The 22,710-nt window shown below is 52.9% G+C and overlaps 10 protein-coding genes across 10 annotated transcripts; 6 read left to right on the top strand and 4 right to left on the bottom strand.

Annotated features, from left to right (window-relative positions):
- Nucleotides 1-212: 212 nt before the first annotated feature.
- Nucleotides 213-969, bottom strand: J4E86_007086 (uncharacterized protein; the record flags this gene model as incomplete). Its single annotated transcript, XM_051447608.1, has 2 exons — nt 213-332; nt 481-969. 2 exons carry the CDS (start codon nt 967-969, stop codon nt 213-215), a joined length of 609 nt encoding a protein of 202 aa, XP_051301206.1.
- A 447-nt stretch (nt 970-1,416) lies between these two features.
- On the bottom strand, nt 1,417-5,266 carry J4E86_007087 (uncharacterized protein; the record flags this gene model as incomplete). Its single annotated transcript, XM_051447609.1, has 4 exons — nt 1,417-1,827; nt 2,293-2,982; nt 3,028-4,536; nt 4,583-5,266. The coding sequence occupies 4 exons, from the start codon at nt 5,264-5,266 to the stop codon at nt 1,417-1,419; spliced, it is 3,294 nt and encodes a 1,097-aa protein (XP_051301207.1).
- Nucleotides 5,267-6,272: 1,006 nt separating this feature from the next.
- On the top strand, nt 6,273-6,965 carry J4E86_007088 (uncharacterized protein; the record flags this gene model as incomplete). The annotated part of the gene is made up of 2 exons (XM_051447610.1): nt 6,273-6,338; nt 6,387-6,965. The coding sequence occupies 2 exons, from the start codon at nt 6,273-6,275 to the stop codon at nt 6,963-6,965; spliced, it is 645 nt and encodes a 214-aa protein (XP_051301208.1).
- A 1,343-nt stretch (nt 6,966-8,308) lies between these two features.
- J4E86_007089 (uncharacterized protein) lies at nt 8,309-9,590 on the bottom strand (the record flags this gene model as incomplete). The annotated part of the gene is made up of 2 exons (XM_051447611.1): nt 8,309-9,124; nt 9,183-9,590. 2 exons carry the CDS (start codon nt 9,588-9,590, stop codon nt 8,309-8,311), a joined length of 1,224 nt encoding a protein of 407 aa, XP_051301209.1.
- A 483-nt stretch (nt 9,591-10,073) lies between these two features.
- Nucleotides 10,074-11,219, top strand: J4E86_007090 (uncharacterized protein; the record flags this gene model as incomplete). The annotated part of the gene is made up of 2 exons (XM_051447612.1): nt 10,074-11,071; nt 11,129-11,219. 2 exons carry the CDS (start codon nt 10,074-10,076, stop codon nt 11,217-11,219), a joined length of 1,089 nt encoding a protein of 362 aa, XP_051301210.1.
- Nucleotides 11,220-12,084: 865 nt separating this feature from the next.
- On the top strand, nt 12,085-14,459 carry J4E86_007091 (uncharacterized protein; the record flags this gene model as incomplete). Its single annotated transcript, XM_051447613.1, has 4 exons — nt 12,085-12,364; nt 12,410-12,810; nt 12,889-13,196; nt 13,244-14,459. 4 exons carry the CDS (start codon nt 12,085-12,087, stop codon nt 14,457-14,459), a joined length of 2,205 nt encoding a protein of 734 aa, XP_051301211.1.
- A 423-nt stretch (nt 14,460-14,882) lies between these two features.
- J4E86_007092 (uncharacterized protein) lies at nt 14,883-16,401 on the bottom strand (the record flags this gene model as incomplete). The annotated part of the gene is made up of 3 exons (XM_051447614.1): nt 14,883-15,688; nt 15,741-16,303; nt 16,355-16,401. The coding sequence occupies 3 exons, from the start codon at nt 16,399-16,401 to the stop codon at nt 14,883-14,885; spliced, it is 1,416 nt and encodes a 471-aa protein (XP_051301212.1).
- Nucleotides 16,402-17,115: 714 nt separating this feature from the next.
- On the top strand, nt 17,116-18,467 carry J4E86_007093 (uncharacterized protein; the record flags this gene model as incomplete). Its single annotated transcript, XM_051447615.1, has 2 exons — nt 17,116-17,718; nt 17,769-18,467. The coding sequence occupies 2 exons, from the start codon at nt 17,116-17,118 to the stop codon at nt 18,465-18,467; spliced, it is 1,302 nt and encodes a 433-aa protein (XP_051301213.1).
- An 880-nt stretch (nt 18,468-19,347) lies between these two features.
- J4E86_007094 (uncharacterized protein) lies at nt 19,348-21,055 on the top strand (the record flags this gene model as incomplete). Its single annotated transcript, XM_051447616.1, has 4 exons — nt 19,348-19,564; nt 19,614-20,052; nt 20,100-20,360; nt 20,410-21,055. 4 exons carry the CDS (start codon nt 19,348-19,350, stop codon nt 21,053-21,055), a joined length of 1,563 nt encoding a protein of 520 aa, XP_051301214.1.
- Nucleotides 21,056-21,317: 262 nt separating this feature from the next.
- Nucleotides 21,318-22,068, top strand: J4E86_007095 (uncharacterized protein; the record flags this gene model as incomplete). Its single annotated transcript, XM_051447617.1, has 2 exons — nt 21,318-22,007; nt 22,033-22,068. 2 exons carry the CDS (start codon nt 21,318-21,320, stop codon nt 22,066-22,068), a joined length of 726 nt encoding a protein of 241 aa, XP_051301215.1.
- Between the last annotated feature and the right edge of the window lie 642 nt (nt 22,069-22,710).

A 22,710-nucleotide genomic window follows, 5' to 3' on the forward strand; every position in this document is an offset into this window, starting at 1 on the left:
CATTGCTTCTGCTATGACTATCCATAGCTTTCACAAGGCAGCCAGCGCCGAGCCCCTTAGGAGTTCCTTGCTTTCACTGCCCAAGAAAGTTTCACCCCTGGAACCGCTGCTGTAGACCGAGGGTTGTGTAAGAACGTCGTCGAGGCGTTGTGTCGAAGCTCGTCCCGTCTGGAATCCGAAGGATGATGCGAAGTCCAGAGTACGTCCTCCCCTCAAGACCACTTCGCAATGTTATTGGGAATAAGCTTCTTAAACATATCCAACTGCTTCGCATGCACCGCCATCTTCTGTTCCAGGATCTCCGGTCTTAACTGCAGCGTCCGATCCACCCTCTGTCGATTCCCACTATACACGACCGTATAATCTGGCAAGCGGGTGTAAGGCGGTATAACGGAAGAAGCCGATATAGTGCAAAACTACAAACATGTTAGCCCGGATAATCCCTTCCTTCAACGCAAAGAAAGGACGTGTAAGACGTACCCTCCCAATAATACTGCCCCTCCCCAGCACAGCACCAACCTCAACCACACTCCCCTCACCCACCTCCGCCGCCTCAACCACAGCCCCAGAATCAACAACCACATTCCTACCCAACACCGTTCCCTCACTGCGCATAGATTCCCTCACACTCCCACTCCCCCTTGCAGGAGGTGCCATACTCCCTCTCTTCCCCTCCGCATCACCCTCAGCGCCCATACCAACACCCACTTTCGCGCGTTCAAAAACCACACAGCCCTCGCCGAGGACAACAGGTGCAACTGCGCTGCTGAGCTTGCTATGAGGGTGGAGAACGGTATTAGGGCCGATTGTGACGGGGTGTGTGCCGGTGATTTGCGCGTGCTGCGCGATGAGGACGGTGGTGTCGAGGAAGATGGAGGAGGGTTTTGGGAGGATGGATTGGCGTTTGGGGGCGCCGGAGGTGCGGCGGTGGTCATTTGAAGGGCGGGGAGGGGCGGGTTGCGTCGACATGCTGTGTGGTGTAGGATTTTTGTATGGAGTCTATGAGTGTTGATGGTAGGGAAGGGTAGATGGCAGACGCGCTAAGGTTCTACTTAGCGTGTCGCCAAGTCACCTGACGCGAGCGTCGGAATGGGTAGGTACGTTTCGCCAATGTCGTACCTGCCTCGTCTTCGGCACAACACAAGATCAAAGTGCGAACCTCTCTAAGAAAAAAAAGCATGTTGCGGCTATATTAGGTGCTCCAGCTCAACGTAAAGTACAATATCCCAAGAGATAGATCGAAGGGGGTATCTCATAACCATGCATTACTACATACATCATGCCAATCCATCGCGTAAACCTACATGAATTCTCGCAATACCCATCAACAGCGACATCGAACAACACATCAACGATACCGCTGACGGCGCCCGCGCCTTACCCACATACCACATTCATAAACACATCAACAACATACTAAACCACAACCCTCCTCTCCTCCTCCTTACCCTCCCCACCACTCGGACCCCGCTCCAGTTCCGGGCTACTCACCTTCTCGGGACTAGCCACTTTAATCGGACTCCGCCTGCCCACCTCCTGGCCCTCAACTTCGATGCGGCCTAGTATGCTCTCCTCGTCCTCTCCCATACCCTCAATACTGTGCAGACTATCGTCGTCGGAAGAATCTTCGATGCCTTCGAACATGCGTGCAAAGCGCTGGTGTCCTTCGCGTTCTTCTTGTTCTTGGGTTTTCGGGGCGGAAGGGTCGTCTGGGTCTTCTTCTGCTTCGCGCGTTGATTCGAGCTGCGCTTTGCGTTGGGCGAGACGGAGGGCGAATTGACGGCGGGCGCGCGATGGGGGGATCTGGAGGGGCGGTGGGATACTGGGCTGGAAGAGAGTGTTAGTGGAGCTGTTCAATGGTAGTATAGGGCGACAATTCAGGGCGGAGATGGAACGCGAGCAAATCAGAATCAACAGAGAAAGGGTGAACAAAGGGGAAACAAGCAGATGGAAACGAGGAGGAAAGAGGACACCATACCAGATCAATGAAGCCCAATCATCCAGTGGTACATCACACAAAGGAGATGAGAGGAAACCACATCTCACGATGCGTATTACTACATGTATCATACACCCTGTCGGATGGCGCAAGGAATGTATGTACAGAAAGGATGATGATAGGCCCATAGATCTAGCATGCGAGCCGTCTGTCCGTTCCCGCTCATGATACAAACAAGTATAAGAAAAGGAAACGCACCAAGGGCGGGAAACATTCGTGGTATAGTGTGTATGCTCGGGGCCATGGACTTATCGATAGTCCATATCAGCATCGTCAAATGAGATTTCACCCACTTGTTCGGAGTCGTCGACAGGTCCCTGTCGTTGTTCCCGCTCTCTCTCGGTGTCGACATCGTCCATGTCTTCGTCTTCTTCGTCACTCGAGTTAGTAAAGCCACTAAGCAAGGAGCCTCCGCTGAAGGTGTACCCACCACCCTCAGTGTCACCAGCATTGGTGAGCTCCATGCTGTCGAGGCCTATGTTGCCGTTGTTGGCGAGGCTTGCATTGGAGAGCCCGCCACTGTCGCCTCCAAAGTTGTTGTTTGCTGCGTTGACGGCATTGAGCACAGCTTGTCTGGGCCCGACGCTCATGTCGGGTCGTACGCCTCCGAGAATGGCGTTGTCGCGCTCTCGCGTCTCGGCCAGGATATGTTCCACATAATACACCCACTCTTGAGCGTGGACCTTCTCTAGGACCATCTGCGACAGAACCTCGTCGGTGTGTCGCTCTGTAAACTTCAACACCTCTTCTGCGATCAGGGTGAGGTGACCCATGTATCCTAGTCGCATGGACGTTTCTTGGTGCGATTTGTCGCTCTCCTGCTGTCCTTTGATGATGCGCTCGGTAATGCCTCCGTTGTCGAAGAGGTCAATCGCTAGCTGACGGTTGTATCCACGGTCCATCTGACCGTTGAAAACTTGCTGAACGACGTCGTATACTACATTGTGTAGAAAGTTGTTCCATGGGAAGCGGAAGAAGAAGTCCTGCAAATATTAGCACGTTTCGCTGGAAGATATCGAGGGGCTTACCAGTATCGTTGGTACAACTTTGTTCTCAACGAATGTGATCTTCAGCAAGTCGCCAACAACAGGCGTACCGTCAATGTCGATCTCGAAACCTGCAGCATCCTCTGCACTGCCGAATACCACCGAGCGCACGCTCTGAGACTCGTCGATAGGAGTTATTTCCGAAAGATCTGATCCTGCTACTGGTGCGGTGAAGCGCGAGGTGTCGATGCTGGCTGGTTCGGCTTCACTTTTGCGGTTCTTACCCGCAAACAGTGGCGCTGGTTTGTCGTCTGGATGGGGTGAGAGGCTTTCGGATTGTTCAGCGGTGGTGGTATCCGAGGTCTGGTTGAGCTGCTGTGTGAGAAGAGATGGCGGGGTCTTGACATCGGTATCAGACTTCTCGGTCTTCGCAGGCTCTGTCGGTTCCTGGCGGTCGTTCATAACGGTGTCAGTATCCAGTTCAAGCTCATCGACCTTGGCACTCAGGCCGGCTGATGTGGGTGACTCGGCGTCATCTGCAGGCTTAGGTGGAGATGCAGGTTTCTCGGCAGGTGCTGCAGCGTCTTTGGGTGGTGTCAGAGGCTCGTCAACAAACTCGCCGTCATCGCCTGCCGTCTTGGCAGCGGACGGTTCCTGTGGCGCATCTCTCGGTGGCAGCTTCGGCGAAGGCTCCAATGGCTCTCCAATCTGCTCCTTCTCCGTTGATGTATCTTTGGCCTCTTCGACAGCAACTTCCGGCGCGACAACCTTTTCAAAGTCGTCTTCCGAACTGTTTTGTACATGCAGAGGTTTTATCTCTGCGGGAGAGTCCATGGATGGGGCGCGCGCGTGGTGGAAGCCTTGGCTATCAACGCTGGTGGAGAAATCGCCTGGGTTGCCGGGAATCGCTGAAGTCAATTTGCCGTCAGCCTTGAGACGTTCCCGCTCGGCATCTCGCCTCCTGACTTCAGCCTCGCTGCCCCGTTCGTTGAGCAGAGCCATGTTACTGCAGTGCAGCAACTCGGCCATCAGCTCACAAGTCTTGAACCGATCAAATCCAAGCGGTTCGATCTTCTCGCCAAAGGCTGTCTTGAGCTCTCGCTTTTTCTTTGTAGTGCTGCCATCGCGCTGTGTCACGATCTGGCTTGAGCTATTAACCAGCTCCATGAACTGCGGGATGTGGTTGGCGAATTGGCGAAGCAGTGTTCCCAGGTAGATGGGGTCTGAGTTCTTGGGTACCGGCCCAATCTGATTCTCCAAATCATAGTCGGAGTTGTTCTTTCTGATAACCTCGATGATGATACCCACACCGACTGTCAGCGGATTGCCGCCTTGCAGCATAAAATCGATCAGCTGTTTCAGACATTGTTCGGAGACAAGCTGGCGCGTAAGCTCGTTAGGCCCGATGACGGACTGGTCTTGCGTGGTAGCGTTTGCGGATATTGTGATGATAGCCTTGAGGAAGTCGCCAGCTGACGTTTGTGTGGAAGTCGACTGATCGGGGGCGAGGAACGATATCAGGCGGGGAACGAGGTTCTGTTGTTGCAGCCACTGGAGTCTGTTAGTTATGCTAGCAAGCGTGTATGGAACGACTTACGTCAACAATGCCCTGTCCGCCCTCGCTCTTCTCAAGGCTGATAATCTTCAACAGCAGGTCCATGATGACAGGGCAGTCGACGTGCTGCAACATGTCTGTTACAACATTGTCCAATGACTTGAAGAAGTCGAGCATCTCCTCCATCTTGCGGTCGAGCAGCGACTCGTTGACCTTGGTGAAGTAGCCAGCCTGGACGGGGTCGAGCGGCGCAGGCTGCTTGATGTAGGCCCAGAACTGTCGCAAGGTGTCCTGGTTCTCGAGGACCGCCTCGGATATGGACCACACTTCGGACGATAGGATCTCGCACGACACATAGGCGTACTTCATGCGCTGTCGCTCCTCCTTGGTCTCTTCACTATCGCCCGCATCGGACTTGGTGGTGGATGTCGAGCGCGCCCTGACTTTGCCGAAAAAGCCCGTCCGACTGGGACTCCTCGCCTCGTGCGCAGGTTCTCCTCCGGTGTCGTCGTCGGGGGGCAGGTCGGGTCTGGCGGCGATAACGTAGCGCAGCAGGCGTTCCAAGACATTCTCATCGCGAAGGTATTCTATCAGCTTCGAGTTCTGCTGCTTGAGCTCCTGTATGAGGTCCGACTCGTCGAGCAGCTCCTCGACGGTGACGTCGGGCTTGTCGAGGATGCTGTCGAGCGACGACAGCTGCGCGTACCCGCCGAAGCGCCAAAACATGGTGGTTGCGGTGGTTTGCGGCTACAAGGGCGGGGCAGGGGAAGGGTCGGGCGAGGCACTCGAGAGCGTGTGCAGCAGCGTGGGGCACATGCGTAGATTTACTGCGGCGACCAATGCGTCATAGAAGGACACACCGTGCAAAGCTGGACACGGCGGCGGGCTGGTTAGCAGAGCGACTCGAGTGAGACAGAGGGCGCGTGTTCGTGGCTTGGGCTGGATTGCACAGGTGGGACAGGTACCTTAGGCGAACGAGGCCGCGGGGAAGGCAATGGCAAACGAAAAGCGCGCGAGGCTCTGGATCAACCCATGCACCGACTGTTGCGCGGCGTCGTTACAGATACAGGCTGCGAAAACGTCTGTGTCTCCCGAGTCGGAGTGTTGTGGGTATTGTTGGGTTTGGTGGTGACAGGCAAGGCTAGAAGCTGCGTAGTACGGATAGCGTGCCAGGCCGCAGATCACTTGCACCTCCCTGATATCAACCAGGACGTGTCGAGAAGAAGACTACCAGCTATATCTGGGTACAAGTCTGGAACTCAGTAGTTGCTCGAGATAAGCATGCGAGCTAGTGCTGATGGCGTGAACGCCGCGCATGCTGGAGGATTTCATGGTTATGTAGCATCTTCAACAGTGTGATGGTTTGGTGCATCTTGCATCTGGCATCGCATGCCGGCATCCGCCTGTAAGAAAGTTCATTTGACTCGTTTGTGGATAGCTGTTGATGAATTGCTTCATCATGTACTATGGTTGCTTTTGTTAGCTTGTCAACGTCGGCAATTGCCATGGCATGGGACACTCTATGTATGGCAATCCTGCTTGGGCATCTCAGGGTCAGCGATCGTTAGCGCCCACGTGACGATCGATGACGTTAGCGGGAACTGCCGGAGCTACGACCACCGTTCGGTGCCCGCCATTCACCCCACACTGCCAACACACTCCACGCCTGTCCTCTCCCTTCGGCTGCATATCGCGACTCTCCGGCCGGCAACCCACATATCCCTCCACCAGCATGAACCGCTTATTCGGTGCAAAGAGCACCGCGCCCAAGCCCACGCTCAACAGCGCCATCTCCAATGTAGGCTCCATCCATTAGGCAACACCTTTCCGATACTGACGCGCTCAGGTCGACACACGCATAGAAAGTCTCGACGTCAAGCTCGCCAAGCTCAATGCTGAGCTGTCCACCTACCAGCAGAAGCTCGCCAAGATGCGCGACGGCCCCGGCAAAACCGCCATCAAGCAAAAAGCCCTCAAAGTCCTCCAGCAGCGGAAGCAATACGAAGCGCAGCGCGACCAACTTCAGGCGCAGTCGTGGAACATGGAACAGGCCGGCATGATGCAGGACAATCTTAAGAACACAATGACCACTATCGACGCCATGAAGACAACGACCAAAGAGCTACGGAAGCAGTACGGCAAGGTCAACATCGACAAGATCGATAAGCTGCAAGACGAGATGGCGGACCTCATGGATATGGGAAACGATATACAAGACGCTATAAGCCGCAGCTACGACGTGCCAGAAGATGTGGACGAGTCGGAGCTGGATGCTGAGCTGGAGGCATTGGGTGACGAGGTCGACTTTGAGGGTATTGGAGAATCGTCAGGCGTGCCAAACTTCATGCTAGACGATACTGCGCCGCCCCAGTTCATCGACGAAGCGCCCAATCCCGGTGGCAAGGTTAAGGAAGCCGCAGGCTGAGAAGAGACGTGTATGTGCACATACAACAAGTCGTGTGATCACAAGCGATGCAAGAGTCACTCACAGCTTTCTCATGGTGATCAAGACCCTACAGGAAGTTGTCATCGTCACGCGTGGAGCCCTTCTATGACGATAAGTACGAGTTGGCGGCCCGAAATGCTCGACTAATTTCGTCGAGCAAGGTCGACCATGACCGGCATATCGATGGGGAGCACGCTGCGAAGTCACAATACTTGGAAAGATCGAAAATTGCTTGCCATCTTGAGGACCACGGGCCACATAAAGCCGACAGACAGACACCATAGACGCATGGTCAAGCGATATACCACAAATGATACCCCATGTTATGTTCGAGTTCAACATGTATCTTCCCGTATGCGCGTGATTCATTGCATATCGAGCCTAACCTTGTATGAACCCTAGTATGTACATATTCTGTACTACGGGGCCTTTGGTAAAGTCATTCGCGCAGTTTCTACGCGCTGCACTGTACCATGCTGATACAGGTTGTGACACAATCGCAATGCTGCATTCCAGTGTTACATCGACGTTTTCATTGAAAGGGGCTGTGTGTAGGAAGCAGAACTACGCAATCTTCTACCTAGTTCAAGTTGTCTTAGGTACCTCTTTCTTGTTCGTAAAAGTCACTCGCTGCCGTTGAGACACCAACCGCGACAAGCTGAGATGGAGACGGTATGTACTTTGGTCATCTTGCTACTGGTCTACAATCTAACAATAAAAAGCAATCCTACTCGTACTGGACGCCACCGATTAAGTCGACTTCAGAAAGCCTCCGCACGCTTGAGACAACACCCAACATCGGCGAATTATTGACAGAAAGGGTAACGGAATCCGCAGGACCATATTCTACCGTCATAATACCACCTCTATTCAAGACTATCACCGTTACACCGAGTCCCGGACCATACTCTACAGTCATAATACCGCCTCTCTTCAAGACTGTCACCATAACAGTCGACCGGTCCGACTCTGGCTACGCCTCTTCACGGCCTCAGCAAGCAAGTGCGACACCAGCCTCTAGCGACTTTGCGACTCTCGATGACAGCTCGTCGTCTTCCTTCAACGAACATGGGATTAAGTCCCTCAATATGGGTGCGATAATAGGCGGCGTTTTGGGGGGCTTGGCAATCATCAGTATCATCTTCGTCGCGATGTACTGGATTCGCCGGAGATACCCAGATAGCAACAAAAGCGAGAAGTCAGCAGGTGCAAACGATGAGGGTCGTGGGAATGCATCAGAAGACGTGGAGGAAACACCATATGAGTTGCCTGGGACTCAGACAACGCCTGAGCTGGATGATACGGCAGTGCTTCAAAATCGATTACCAACTAGCTAGCTGTTTGCACCGATCAAATCCACCTCGCAGCTGCCTTTCCGGTTTCACCACCTTCCCTTGCAGCACCGTGTACTTGATGATATTCTCACAATCCTCAGGCTTCACTCTTGCCAACCATATACACTGCGCAGCCTCGCCATTACCCTCTGCCTCCTGCTCCTTATTAGCATCCAGCAGAACCTCCTGTCCATTATCATCTTCAAGTTTCAGGTCCGCGAGCCGCTTCTCCGCGCCATTGGCATGTCCATTGTCAGTGCCATTCGTGCTCTCGGGCCGTGTGACGACTGAGGAGTGTCGGTAGACCATGACGTTTGCCGAGAACTTGTGGCCTCCAACGTGGCTTATAAAGTATATTCCTACGCCGCCCGGTCGCTCGTCGTGTAGATCGCGGTATAACCCCAGTGGTCGGAGCAGTCGCTCGAACTCTTTTCGTAGAAGAGGAGCGGACTGGCCGCAACGTGCGTCTCGTGTCTTTTGACTGCACATGAGGATGAGGTATTTGTGTGGACATGGTCGGGCTTTGAGTTGGGGTGCGGGTATCGACGGGGGTATGGAGGAGGGCGCGTCGGCGTCGGCGGAAGAAGTCTCTTCCGGCTTTTCTGAAGGTGGTAGCTCGGCGGTTTTTCGTGGGCGCAATGGGGTGTTATTCGTAGGACCGGGGTTGATGTAGTCGGTGATAAGTTCGGGGATGTTCGCAGGCGTGACATTGTCTATGAACTGCCATGACGGTAGCAGTAGTACCATGGAACTGTGATCCGAGTGGTCTGGGACGGGCATATTGGAGGCGGATAACATGAGTTTCTATACCCAATTAGCTCGCACTCGACAGAACCTAACGGTAGCATATTCCCAGACTCACCCCATTGCTAGGCTTTGCATCGCCCCTGTCAACCGCCTCCATGATGCTGCCCTTCTCGTCTGCGACATCGCGCACCCAATCCGTCTTGCCAGTCGCGACAATCAAATGCGTACTCCATCCCTTCACATGCCCATACAGCTCTTCCGTCTCGTCAATCTCGAACTTGCGCGGGTATTTGACACTACAACTGGCGCAGTCGTGCAGGCAATCGTCGCCATCTACCGCGGGGTCGGTGGTCGGGAACAACTCCTCCGTCTTCTTCGCTTTGGTGAATTCGTCGCTGTCCTTGGCCAACGTAGGGACTTCTGACGACGAAAGTGCTGAAGTCAGCTTGTAGGACAGGTTGCGCAACATGGCAGGGACTCGGTAGGCGTTTATCGGCCGGTGGGGCGTCTTGGAAGGTGCCATTGCGTATCTTTATATCAGATGCGGCGATTAGATCGCCAAGGCCGCGGAATGTGGGCGCGCGGTGACGCCGACGCTTACGGAGTGGTTGGTACCTGGATGATGTCTTTCACGCCCGTTCACGGCCGTTGCTGCCTGGTACATACGAAGATGCTTGAGTAACACCGAATACACGTCGTTACGGCTGTTTTTCACGGAAGCTGACCGCCTCTTATGTTGCTTTTCTTGTCTCGGTGAATTGCTTCGGCTTTCGGACCTCGCGTTATCAGATTAGGCGACGATTATGCCCTCAGCTTCGGATTTGTTGGACGAGGCCCGGACATCCTCACATTCTCCGACTTCTCTCTACTCGGCTCCACATGACCCTCGCATACCTCCTACGCTAGTATACTTCGAAGACCAACCCTGTTCCCATGACTTCCGTCGCGCACGCGTCGATCCAACACGTACGCGTAGACGCGTCAGTCGCGTAAGATGCGGCTCAAGATGCTCAATGGAGCGCCTTTGCGCAACCATCTAGAGTTTAACGAGGACACACTTTTGGCAGTCGAGGATTGCCGTCCCTTTGATGCAGCAACAAGTGTCTCTACACCTGCAAATGAATCCACACCGGCTTTGAAGTGGCGCGGACTGCCTCTCAAGAACCCTCGGCTCCAGACTGGATGGTCACAACCTTTTCTCCCAGGAAATGTTCGAGGTCAAGACATATCAGACGTTTCGCTGCCCAATGTGAGTCGGTATCCGTCTTTCTTACAAGAAGATACAACGCACTTGGATACATCTATCGCCTTTGAGGATACGTCACTCGCCACACCTGGCTATCTTGAGCATTCGCTCGTCTTCCACGACACGCTACTGTCGTCTCAGGTCCTGCCAGACGGTATAACAGATAAGAGCGTCAGCTCCTCATCCTTCTTGACTACTTCTTTCGGAACTACTCTATCGGACTTTGACAGCCCAAGCAAAGTCGATGAGCATACACTACTCGTCAAAGTCGCGCCCAAGATGAGTATCACGCCTCTTGGATTGTTACCTAACGCACAGCGTCTACGAGCGATCTACCCGCAAACTCCAACACCAAACTTCTTATGCGTTGTGACAGCGACTCCGGAACAAAAAGAAGTCTTCGTTCGGAAGGGCGGATACAAGATGAATCTATGGGAGATCATCGTTGCGGATGATACGCGCTCAGACTTCAAGGTCACGTTCTGGCTGCGTCCACCCCGAGAGTCAAACAACGAACAAAACCACGTTCAAACCCAACTACTGCAGACACTAGAGAGCATCAAAGTTGGCGACATTCTGCTTCTGAGGAACATTGCGTTGACATCGTTCGGTGACACCGTCTTTGGCCAATCTCTGAACCCGGCCATCACACGGGCTCGAACGACTATTGATGTCTTGACGAGAAGCAACGGTGTATCAGCTGCCCAACTGGGTGGGCTCCCGGTGCCAGTAATCGAAGTTTTCAAGAGAGTCAAAAGGTGGGCAAGATTGCACATTGCATCTGATAGTGCAGGTTCGAGAAAGAGAAAGAGCAGCCAGGCGAAACAACTCGAGGACACGAAACGCACTCTCACAGCGCGTGATATCGATGACTCCATGCCTCCCGACACTATGGAAAGTGTATGAAGCACATCCCCCGCAAAATCGCGATAACACCAATTTTGCCGGTTAGCAATCGCTGCGTGCCGACATTGTTTCATCGCATCGACCATTCCAGGCCGTCACATCCGAGTTGATAGGTGCCTGAATTTCGGTTGCTCGTCAATTTGCTCTCTGTGAGCGTCGCACCATGCCGTGGTGGTCTGTGCCGCGGCCCTGCCATCTCACGCAATCAACATCACACAGCTTCCCCACGCCACAGCCACAATCAGTATACTGCACCGATCGAAGATGGCCCGCTCGTGCCGATGTCTGATTCTCAACTAGCCGGTGGGGCTAAGGCATCCCCAAGATACTCAACTGTCTATGCTGCGTCTTGGCTAGGACGACTACGTCAACGGTCAAGCGCAGTTATACTGAGAGCATGAACACCGGTACTAGACCCCCATTGAAGCTCGAAAATACGCTCCAGGACTCTGATCGTCTATGTTCATAGTCCATACCTCGTGCTCCTCCGTCCTTGGCACGTTCATGCGAAGAAACCAAACATGTTTCGAACATCATCCTACATGCAAGGATGCACCGACCAACAACGGCGTACACGCTGCGGCACCTGCCTTTTGACAGATGGTGGATGTTTTACGCATGAAGTACCGGTACTACAACGCGGTACGTCACTTACAGGCAGCGGGGCAGTGGATTGTGCCATCAGCCGTTCATTTTACGGACATCTTATATACAGCATCATGTCCATCCAGAATCCCATCACAGCATCGCTTGCCCAGTCTCTCTTTCAGTCCTAGTGACATTCATTCTTTTCGTTCGCAACTTGTTGCTGCTTTCATTCGTTCAGATCTTGACGATCATCTTCATTCGCTACCGGTTGGCCAACATGAAATCATTCTTTTCTTTCACTGGTCTGGCTACCACACTCTCGTTACTGGCAAGCGTACAAGCTGTGTCCAACTCTACCAATGGTCCTTCATGTGGAGTTGCAAAGGCAGACGACAGCTACTTCAGTGTTGTCGGAGTCCAGGGAACTGGAGTACACCCCCGACAGGAACTCCGTGAATTGCAGAAAGACACGGAGTTATGGAACATCTTTATCCAAGCGTTTGCTCGCTTTCAGGCTATGGACCAGGATCAAAAGATCTCTTACTTCCAGGTCGCAGGTATGTAGTTAATGTTCTTATCAGAGGCTTAACTAACATCTCTAGGGATACACGGAGTGCCATTCCAGAAGTGGGACAATGTGAACGGGACAGCTGGTCATGAGATGATGGGATATTGTCCTCATGGGTCCAGCATGTTCGGTCCGTGGCACAGACCGTATCTCGCGCTCTTCGAGCAGGTTCTCCATGATCGCGCGGTCGACGTCGCCAATGAGTATCCCATCGGTGAAGCCCGTAACAAGGCCTTGGATATTGCAAACCGAGTTCGCCTTCCTTACTGGGACTGGGCAATGGACCCGCCAAACAGTGAAGAGGGTGTCATTCCTGAGAACGTGCGTTGCCTCACGGCTACTGTCACGTTTCCCAATGGGACCACAGGGTATATCCCCAACCCTCTGTACAAATACGACTTCCATCCTCTGAAGTATGATGACTTCGCTCCTTTGGTACGTCTCAAATCTATACCTCCGCGTTCCACGCAGAAGATATCATATTCGAGAACTTGGCTGCTAACACACGAGTAGAGCGAGTTTGAGTTCAAGTACTGGAATCACACTATTCGGTACCCAGCTGACCCGCATGCTGCCAATGCCACCAGCCGTAACAGCGAGGTTAACGATCGAGTGGGCAAGCAGCAGCCCAATCTCCGCGATATGCTCTACAAGTTGTTGACAACGTACCAACCCTTCAGCCAAGTGAGCAACAAGGCGAACGGTGGCAAGATCGGAAACTTTGAGACTCTACACGATGGTCTGCACACCGTCTTCGGATTGGGTCACATGGGTATAGTGGAGGTTTCCGCCTTCGACCCCATCTTCTGGTTCCATCACTGGTAAGTCCTCGGAACGTAATGCTGAGAGTAATGCTAACCGTGTGTAGTAACATTGATCGGATCATATCTATGTACCAAACTCGCTACCCCGACACCTGGGTCGAGGACGCCGAGCAGCGTATGGGTTCATTCTCTGTCGCCAGCGGTAGCGTTCTTGGTACTGCTTCGCCACTCGCACCGTTCCACATGAACGCCCTTGGCGACATGTGGACTGCAACCACTTCCCGCAATTGGACCTCCTTTGGATACACCTACCCCGAACTCGAAAACAACCCCAGCAATGCGACGCTGACATCGTCCATCAATCAGTTGTACAAGGCCCAGAATCAAGGTCTGAGCGAGACCAATGCGACTGTCAATGCGACATTCCCGGCTCCAGGCGGAGGCAGCATCAACCGCACGGTTCAGGCTACCGACTGGCAGTGTGAAGTCAATATGCCCACCGACATCAAGGTCTCCTACGCCGTTCGTGCCTTCCTTGGCGAGCCCAGCACCAACCCCATCGACTGGCCCACAGACCCCAACTACGTTGGTCAGCTCGCCACCTTGTCTTCTCCGCGAATGAGCTCTTCAAACATCGTTACGGGTAACATTGGCCTGACAGAGAAGCTCGCACAGAAGCACGCGGCCGGCGAGCTCAAGAGCCTGGACAAAGAGACAGTACAGGCCTATCTCAAAGAGAAGTTCAGCTGGCGCATCCAAGCTCTGGACTTCAGCGAGATCCCACGAAACAAACCACCCAAGGGCTTGAACGTCACCGTATTCAGCGTGCCAGTCAGCATCCCAGAATCCGACACCGAGGTGCCGACCTGGAACGGCGATGTCGAATACAAGGACGACATCGAAGGCAACCCGCCTGTGTACAACGGACCTGGACCTGACGGCACCAACTCCACTCTCCCTGCCGATCAGTCGAGCGGATCTTACGACGCTGAATCTGGCGAGTTTGTATGGAAGAAGGCTCCGGTTCCGGAAGTCGCGCCTGACGCTGGTGGTGCGGGTCCCCAGATTGCAACGACGCTCTTGGAGTCGGTCATTACGCAGTATGTGACGCTGGGTGCTTCTACCCCTGCGGTATCCACACCTACACCTGCGACCTCATCTGAGGTCTCCAGCGCGACATCTATCTCTTCTACACCTACTCCCACACCCCAGGTTTCTAGCGCACCAGCCGTCTCAGAGCAAGCGCCTGAGCCTACCGCGCCCGCTGACCCACAAACTACGGTCGTGACTTCGGTTGTCATGGAGTATGTCACTGTGTAAACCAGCGACAATGACCGGCTAGGTATCGTTTCTGCTGTTTGTTGGCTGCGGCGCACTTTTCCACTCATCTTTCTTGTACATGTCTCTCTTCACGTTTGTGCACACTTGCACTATCACACTCGTTCTATGCTGTTGCATATACATACCCGCACTCGCTTGATATCGCTGTATATACACTACCACGCCTTACGCCTTACGCTCATTTCGTCACGCACGCAAAAGAAATCCAACCGCTCGTTCTTTGACTCTTGCTCGTTGCTCACCTGTTCTGCTCTTCTCATATGCTAGCTTCCTTGATACCGTCTTCACACCTGCTCACTCACAGCAAAGGCACATCAAACCAGCAAGCAGACAATGCAGACTTGCTTCACTTCAACATGTATTTCTCATCAACGACTACTCATCCCAACGCCCCAACACCCATCACAGCAACCCCGCCCTCAAAAGCTTATTCCCGAATTCCAAAAGGTAGTAATCCGCATACACCAACCCATGATCCGCATACTTCATATGCGCATGTTCGTTCCAATTCGTCGTGCTGTTCCTTAGTATACACTCGAACCCTGATTTTTTGATCTTGAGCTCTGATGCTACCACTGCGCCGTTCACGCTGTTCCCATTGACCATGGCCTTGGTGGGGAGTTCAAAAGACGCTAGATCAGAGTCGTACGACATATCTAGAGTCTGGGATACGATCTGCAGTGCGACGTCGAGGAAATTGGTGGCGTTGCTAGAAGGGAGTTGCGATACCGTGGCTGAAGAGAGGGATTGGAGTGCTTGGTGGATGATAAGAAGACCATTCGCTGTTATCACGCCTGCGGAGACATCGCGTAGCGGTTCTTCAGGATGATCTTGTGGCGCATCGAAATCCCAACACGGGACCATGGGGTGATGCCACTTCCCCTCTCCTTCTTTCAATCTGCGCAAGAAGTATTCTGCACATTGGATCGCTGTCGCCAAGTACTTGATATCCTTCGTCCACGAATACGTCTGCGCAAAACCCATTATCGCCCAGGCTTGACCTCGACTCCACGTCGAATCGTCTTTCCAACCCTGATTCGTCATCTTGGCTTGTGGTTGACCGGTCCGCGGGTCGAAGTTTACGAGGTGGTAGGAGGAGAAGTCTGGTCGCAGAATTTCGTGGATGATGGAGTCGGCGTGTTGGGTTGCGATGTCGATTAGCTTTTGGTCGTTTTGGATGTGGCCGACGAAGTAGAGGAGGTCGAGGTCTGAAACGTGTGAGTAAGTGGGGAGAAGAAGTGCTTGGGGTGGAAGGCTTACTGCACATGCTATCTATAATGACAAGGAAGTTTGTGGACATGTCCGTTATTGAGTAACGATCGTTGATCGCAACATCCCAACTCCGAATCGCTTTCACCCGGTCGTCGTATCGCGATGCGAGCGCGTACGCTGCGTTGATGACAGATTGTAAGCTCTCTTTGTTCCCAGTCAACTCCCAGTCTTTTTGTAACGCAGGCTGTACGATGAAGCCCATGTCGTGGGTATCTGTTCGACCCGACATCTGGTTGATAGCGACGCCATAGTGTCGACCCAGTTTGAGCAGTTGGTCCTGGATTTGTGGCCGCACATTTTCCGGGACATCAATGGCCTGAGGGTATCGTATTGAGCGTTCGAGAAGAGCGTATAAGCATCCTGGGAAGAAGCCGCATGTCCAGAAGTCTGCTTCTCGCTCTTCATATCGGCCGGCGTCTGGACCGATCTGGGGTACGGTGTGTGGGTATGACGGTAAGGGAGCCGGTTGTTTGAGACCGCGTTGCGCGACTTGTATGATCTTTGCTGCTACGCTTTCTGAGTAGATCTGACTGAGGTCGACATCTTTGACACTAGATGGACTTAGCATTGGCTTATGTCGTATAGCATGCGCGTTTGCTTACACTGCGGCCTTGGAAGTCATCTTGGCGTCCTGTACAGCGCTTCCCATCTTGCCTTCGCGATCAGAACTTGCGAGTGACGTTTGTTCGATAGAAAGGTAGATTTCCGTCCAATGTGATTTAGAACTGGATTGTTGAGGTGTGGCGTTTCCAAGGAGCTTGATTGCAACTGAGCGGAGGGAAGAGTTGGGAAGCAAAGCGAAGAGTAGCCAAGGTGTTGCTTCTTGCCAAAAAGCCTACATCGGGCGACGCGTAAACTGTCGCGCGTAGCATGGTGGGGCTGTTATCGATACCGGGTTATCTCGCGACGAATGTTCAAAGCCAAGGTGTAGGCTAAACGTGGGATCTGCATTACCCCGATGCCCGCTACCCGGCCGTTTGCACAAGCTCAGGGCATCGCCCGCGATGTGGACGTCATGCTTTTCTTGATCTCGTATAGTTCTGGAGCTCGTGACTATGCTTTCTTGGACTCGTGGACGGTCTTCCAGAAGAGGTATCTGTTCCTTCGCTTGCTGTGTTGATAAGCCTTGGAAGCGTCGTAGCGTTGACCTAAGGCTGGGCTTCTAGCTACTTTCCCCGCATTGTACTATCTGTGAAGTCTGGGGTTGCAGTAGCGCTGCTTGCATGTGAGGACGGAGATACTTTGACCGTAAATATCGACGCGTCTAAGTTTGAGACGATCACATGAATCTTTGTCGGCATAAAGATGCTAGGGTCCGTAACGTGGATAGGACCAGCCAACACTTCGTGCTTTTAACTTCAAAATGCTGTTCATTCGTGCAACTGCGAGCCTGCTGCTGATTTCCCTCGCTGCTGCCGCGCCGCCATCAGCGTTGAAGAGGTCCGCTTCCATACTTCCTTTATCAACCAAGGGGCGAGATATCGTCGACGCGAACGGCGATGTCTTCCACTTCATGTCGACCAATTGGCCAGGCCACCAAGAGATCATGATTCCTGAAGGCCTCCATCACTCATCCGTCCAAGATATCGTATCGTGGTTTCCTAAGCTCGGCCTCAACTCGGTCCGCATGCCGTTCGCAATTCAGATGGTGGATGACTACCTTGCGAATAGCCCTAACCAGACTCTCGAAAAGAGTGTTCTTAATGCGATTCCGGGCACAAACGGCACCGATGTTCTGAACTCTATCCTGGAGAAGAACCCGCAGTTCACCAAGAACACGACAAGACTCCAAGTCTGGGATGCTGTTGGCAAGGAACTTTCGCGTCAAGGTGTGATCATCCACTTGGACAACCACGTTTCGAAGGCATTCTGGTGCTGCGGCGACGACGACGGTAACGGCTGGTTCGGCGAGAAGGACTTCGACGTGGAGAAGTGGAAGCGAGGTTTGGCCTTTATGACAAAGCATGTATGTGCTTAAATGACCGTCTGCTATGGAGCAGATGCTAACAAGATTAGGCGAAAGAAAATTGGTCGACGTTCTCGTCAATGGGACTGCGCAATGAGCTGCGAGCTGCCAAGGTGGCCGAGCCGGTCGACTGGTATACCTGGTACATCCACATGACTGCCGCTGCAGACGCCGTTCACGAGGCAGATCCCAATGCGCTAATCTTCTTCTCTGGTCTTTCGTACGACACGTACATAGACCCCATCCCTCTCGGAAAGACGCTCAATGGTACTAGTGGTACATCGACTGCGAACAAGACCGCGAAGTTCGTGCCCGATAGCTTCGCTTGGAAGGACAAGATCGTTCTCGAGCTCCACAAGTATGATTTCGAAGCCACACAGGATGACTGCGCGACCTTCAAGAGGAAGTGGTATCAGAAGGGCTTCCAGGCCGTCAACCCCGACGACCCAGCGACCAAGTACACTTTCCCGATGGTAATCTCCGAATGGGGATTCATCCAGAACGGAACATACTGGAACCAAACCACTTACGCGGAATGCTTGGTGGAGATGGTCAAGGAGTACCAGGTTAGCTGGCAGCATTGGGAGCTCTCAGGTAGCTTCTACCTCCAGACTCGTCCTAACCGAACTCCCAACACGCTCATAGGAGCGGATGAGGCATGGGGATTGTTGAACTACGATTGGTCTGCGCTTCGATCGCCTGTCACCCTAGAGAACAGCTTGTACCAGATGATCGAAGCGTTGAAGTAGTGGAAAGGCGTAGCGTAGAAGTAGATATGGTCATTCCAAAATCGAAACCCGGTCGCGATCACGCTCTCCTGATATGTAGGTATAGTCGCGTGAAGATGCGTATGCACGGCTCTGCATGGGAGGTCCCCGGGCACCATGCTCTTCCAAGGTTACACAAAGAACGCATACTCAACGCGAACAGTTTTTCGAGATGGGCCCAGGAAGTGAAAGTACATGTGTCGGTTCCGGGTCGTAGACGTTGGCGATGAATGTGCATGCTCGTGGTTGCGACGCGTAAAGACACGCCTAAGATTTTCCGTTCGCGAAACGTGTCTATGACGTCATCGGATGTTACCACACCATACATGCATCTGCGCAACGCCAAATAGAAGAAAACTTGCATGTGAAGAAATGAGCGGTATAGTAATCAGCGAGTGATTCCGAGACCTACTTTCACGCTTGTTAGGCGGACGATGCGCCGAAGTTGCTTGCCTGTGGCTGCGCCTTGGCACGACTCATGGACCGCAATGCATCCTTCCCGAACCAAGATCTGAGCTTCATTCCATCACCCCACAGCTTCCCCATGCTCTTGGCTATCTTCCAGCAGCTCAACACCCACCGGATAACGGAATAATACCTATTTCAGCGCCCGTTTGTGGATTTCTCTCCAGAAGAAGCCCGCCCCCGCACTTGACCATCCGTATGCAGAAATACACCGACGCCCGCGGATGAGCGGTCCAGTCGCTTACTAGCTTTGAGATTTAGCCATGCGGGAACTACCTACTCACCTGTTCTTCGGGTTCCGACGAACGTCAGGGCTTTAAGCACGAAAACCCCAGCTTTGTTGTACTTTTCCGAGGTCGTGCCGTCAACACTTTCATCTGACGAGAGGCTACTCAACATGGCTAGCACGCAGCCCAACGACGAAACTGCTGGTGTCGCCAACAGGACTGGCGAGTTCGATACCAACGTTATCGCGCCTGCTGAAGCCCCCAAGAGGTCGCCATGGAAGGCTTGGATGTACCTCTGGGAATGGTATCCTAAGCACTACCCTGAGGAGGAGAGGAAGTTGCTGAGGAAGATGGACGCTTGTCTGCTGACATTCTGTTCCTTTATGTGTAGGTCATACTATCGGGTCTCCCAGTACTTATATGCTAACGAAACTAGTCTTCCTCAAGTGGCTGGACTCCTCCAACATCAAGAATGCCTATGTGTCGGGCATGAAGGAAGAGCTTAGTCTCTACGGCAACGAGTACTCGTTATTCGACACCTTCTACAACGTCGGATATCTCGTGTTCCAGGTCCCATCTTTACTCCTATTGTCCAGACCGAAGATTGCTAAGTACTATCTGCCGACCATGGAAGTGCTGTGGTCCATTGTGACTTTCTGCCAGAGTCAGATGCGCAGTCGAAACGACATCTACGGTACTCGATTTCTGCTCGGTCTGCTCGAGACGCCTGTAGCATCTGGTACCACATATGTACTTGGCTCTTGGTACAGGCCTGAGGAGGTCTTCAAAAGGACGGGAGTTTGGTATGTCTCCAACAACATTGCTGTGATGTTTGGTGGATATCTACAAGCTGCGGCCTACAACAACCTCAACGGGTAAGCGACCTTCCGCAAAGTATTGTGCTGTCGCTAACCTCTTGCAGTGTCGGTGGCATGTCGGGTTGGAGATGGCTGTTTATTATAGACGGAGTAATCTCTCTCCCTATTGCTCTTGCGGGCTTCCTCATCTTCCCGGGTCTACCAAGTAGCGCTAAGCCGTGGTGGCTTACACCAAAAGAGCATGCGCTGGCTCGCTCACGCATGGTTAACGCCGGTGTCGCACCAAGCAAAGAGCTTAGTTGGACGGTCGCAAAGCGCACATTCATGCGCTGGGAGTTCTACATGGGCGTACTGTGTTATACCTTGTGAGCATCTTCGAGCAACCCATAGTTACGAACGCTGACCGACTACTAGCTTCTTATCCTCCTCTTATCCTCACGGACAGATGGCAATCTGGCTTAAAGACCTTGCTGCCAAATACCCCGGCGCCTACACCATTCCTCAAATCAACACTATCCCAACTGGTGCCCAAGGTGTCTCCGTCTTCGCCGCGCTCCTCGCCACCTCCCTCTGTATGGTCTACCCGCTCTGGTCCATCTTCTCGATCGTCCAGACTATCTACATCGTCGCCAACATCTCTCTTCTGGTCTGGAACATCCCTAAGGGCTACCACTTCGCCTGCTACTACCTGCTCGGTGTATCAGCTGCTGTGACCCCCATTCTCATGCCATTCATCAACATGGCTCTACGTGACGATGCAGAAGCACGCGCTGTCACTGTCGGTGCTATGTTGACAGCTGGCTGGGCTGTCTTCTCCTTCTACCCCATCACAGTATTCCCTATCGTCGAGGGCCCGAAATGGACCAAGGGCTATGCAGTGAATATCTGCTTCATTGTAGGATGCTGGAGTTCATTCTTGGTCATGCAGTATCTGTACAAGAAGAGCGAGAATAAGAAGCAGAACATGATGATTAGGGACGTGGCTAAGGATCAGGAAGACATGGTTGGACTAGACATCAAGGACGCAGCGGAGGTCGAACACGCAGAGGTCAGAAAGTGATGTGCAGGAGAGACAGATACCCTAAGTTGCTTGTCGGTGCGCTGTATAGGTCGGCTTTGTGAACCTGCATATATGGAATGGAAAACTTCTAGTTCAATGGAACCATCCAGCTTCGCCTGATCAAACATCTTCTACTCCGCTGCAAGGCAAACTTTACAATCCACGCAACGCCTCTCAAAGTTCAAACTAACGCACCATGCCTTCCCAACCCCACCATCGGATCCCACGAACGCTACGAGGACGTGCGCAAACCCAACCCGACATGTCTAACGCAGCAACAGATTCCCTCTCCCCACCGCGCCATCGACATAGAACCAAGCGAGAGGTTATCCCACGCCGCCACACCACACCCTCCTACTCCCCTTACTACAACCGCATAATCCGACTCGAAGGCCAAATCACATCCATCATCTCCATCCTAAAATTCTACCTTCGGTACGCAGACTTCCCCACAGACACCTCGCTTTCCGCGCTACGTCTCCATCCATTACCTGTATACTTCGACATGATGCAAGAGCTCATCAGCCACATCGAATGCGGATTAGATTACAACGGCGCATTCAACGCCGGCGACCTGATATATCTAGCGCAAGAATGGTATTTCCCGCATGTGAAACGGGGAGTGGAGGCAGACGAAGAGGTGGAAGTAGCACCCCAACCGCACTGGCCTAAAATCCTGTTTCTGGCACAGCTTCAAAGTATCCTCGAAGACGCAACGCTCAGTCTGGCTCAGAGTCTGAAGGCTGGTTGGAAGTGGTTTATGGATCTTGATGTTTTCCCATCGCTACCTGGAGGAATGAGGGAGTGGGCTTTGGGGTGGCATGAATTGCCGTCTGCGAAGCAGAAGGAATTTCTCCGGCTTTTCGATGTAAATGCTCAGGTTCTAAGTGGCACGATGGACGCAGTGGGTACCATGTCTTTGCGCGGTCCGTTAACCTTAGACCGCGAGCAAGTAGGCTGCGTCACTACGTTTCTAGCACAAGACCGTCCACTCGACGCTGTCGTTCCGTTGATGCTCAACCCATCGAAACAGAACCTTGGATCATGTTCGCTCTGCGGCACTACACTCTGCAAAGAAGATACCGGTTCTGAGAAACCGCATCGACCTGTTGAAATCCCCTGCGGACACATCTTCGGCTCGGAGTGTATTGTAGAGCATTTTCGCAAGCCGGAGGTGTGGAGTTGTCCGTTTTGCGGGTGAAATCTGTTCGATGCGCCGCATCATCCTGTTGCGCCGAGGGAGGTCGTAGAGAGCTGTGATAGACTTTCTAAGTACCTGGATCCGCCGATGCAGATTAGCTTTCCGGTGAGTCCGCACACTTATCTTGAGAAACTGGGGATAGTTTTTGAAGACGCGGATGCGATACGAGAGCATTTGCACTGCTGGCTCAACGCTCCGTATGCGGCATATGTTGAGTTGTTAGCATTATTCGATTTGGCGCTGTATCTTGCGAGGGACAGGCTAGGTGCTGCAGTGAGGGGGGATGTTATTGAGTTTAGGGAGGTGGTGGGAAGGCAATTTCAGGTTGAGGCGAGGATTCAGTGGTTGGAGTTTTTGAGGAGCTGTCATCCTAATTCTCCGGTGGTTTGGTAGGGAGACGTGAATCGTAGGCGCGAATTCATATTAGATTACCTTCTTGAGGCCTCTTTGGTGA

This window comes from Alternaria arbusti, assembly GCF_024043155.1.
Source record: "Alternaria arbusti strain BMP 1465 chromosome Unknown scaffold_9, whole genome shotgun sequence".
NCBI classification, from domain to species: Eukaryota; Fungi; Ascomycota; class Dothideomycetes; order Pleosporales; family Pleosporaceae; genus Alternaria; species Alternaria arbusti.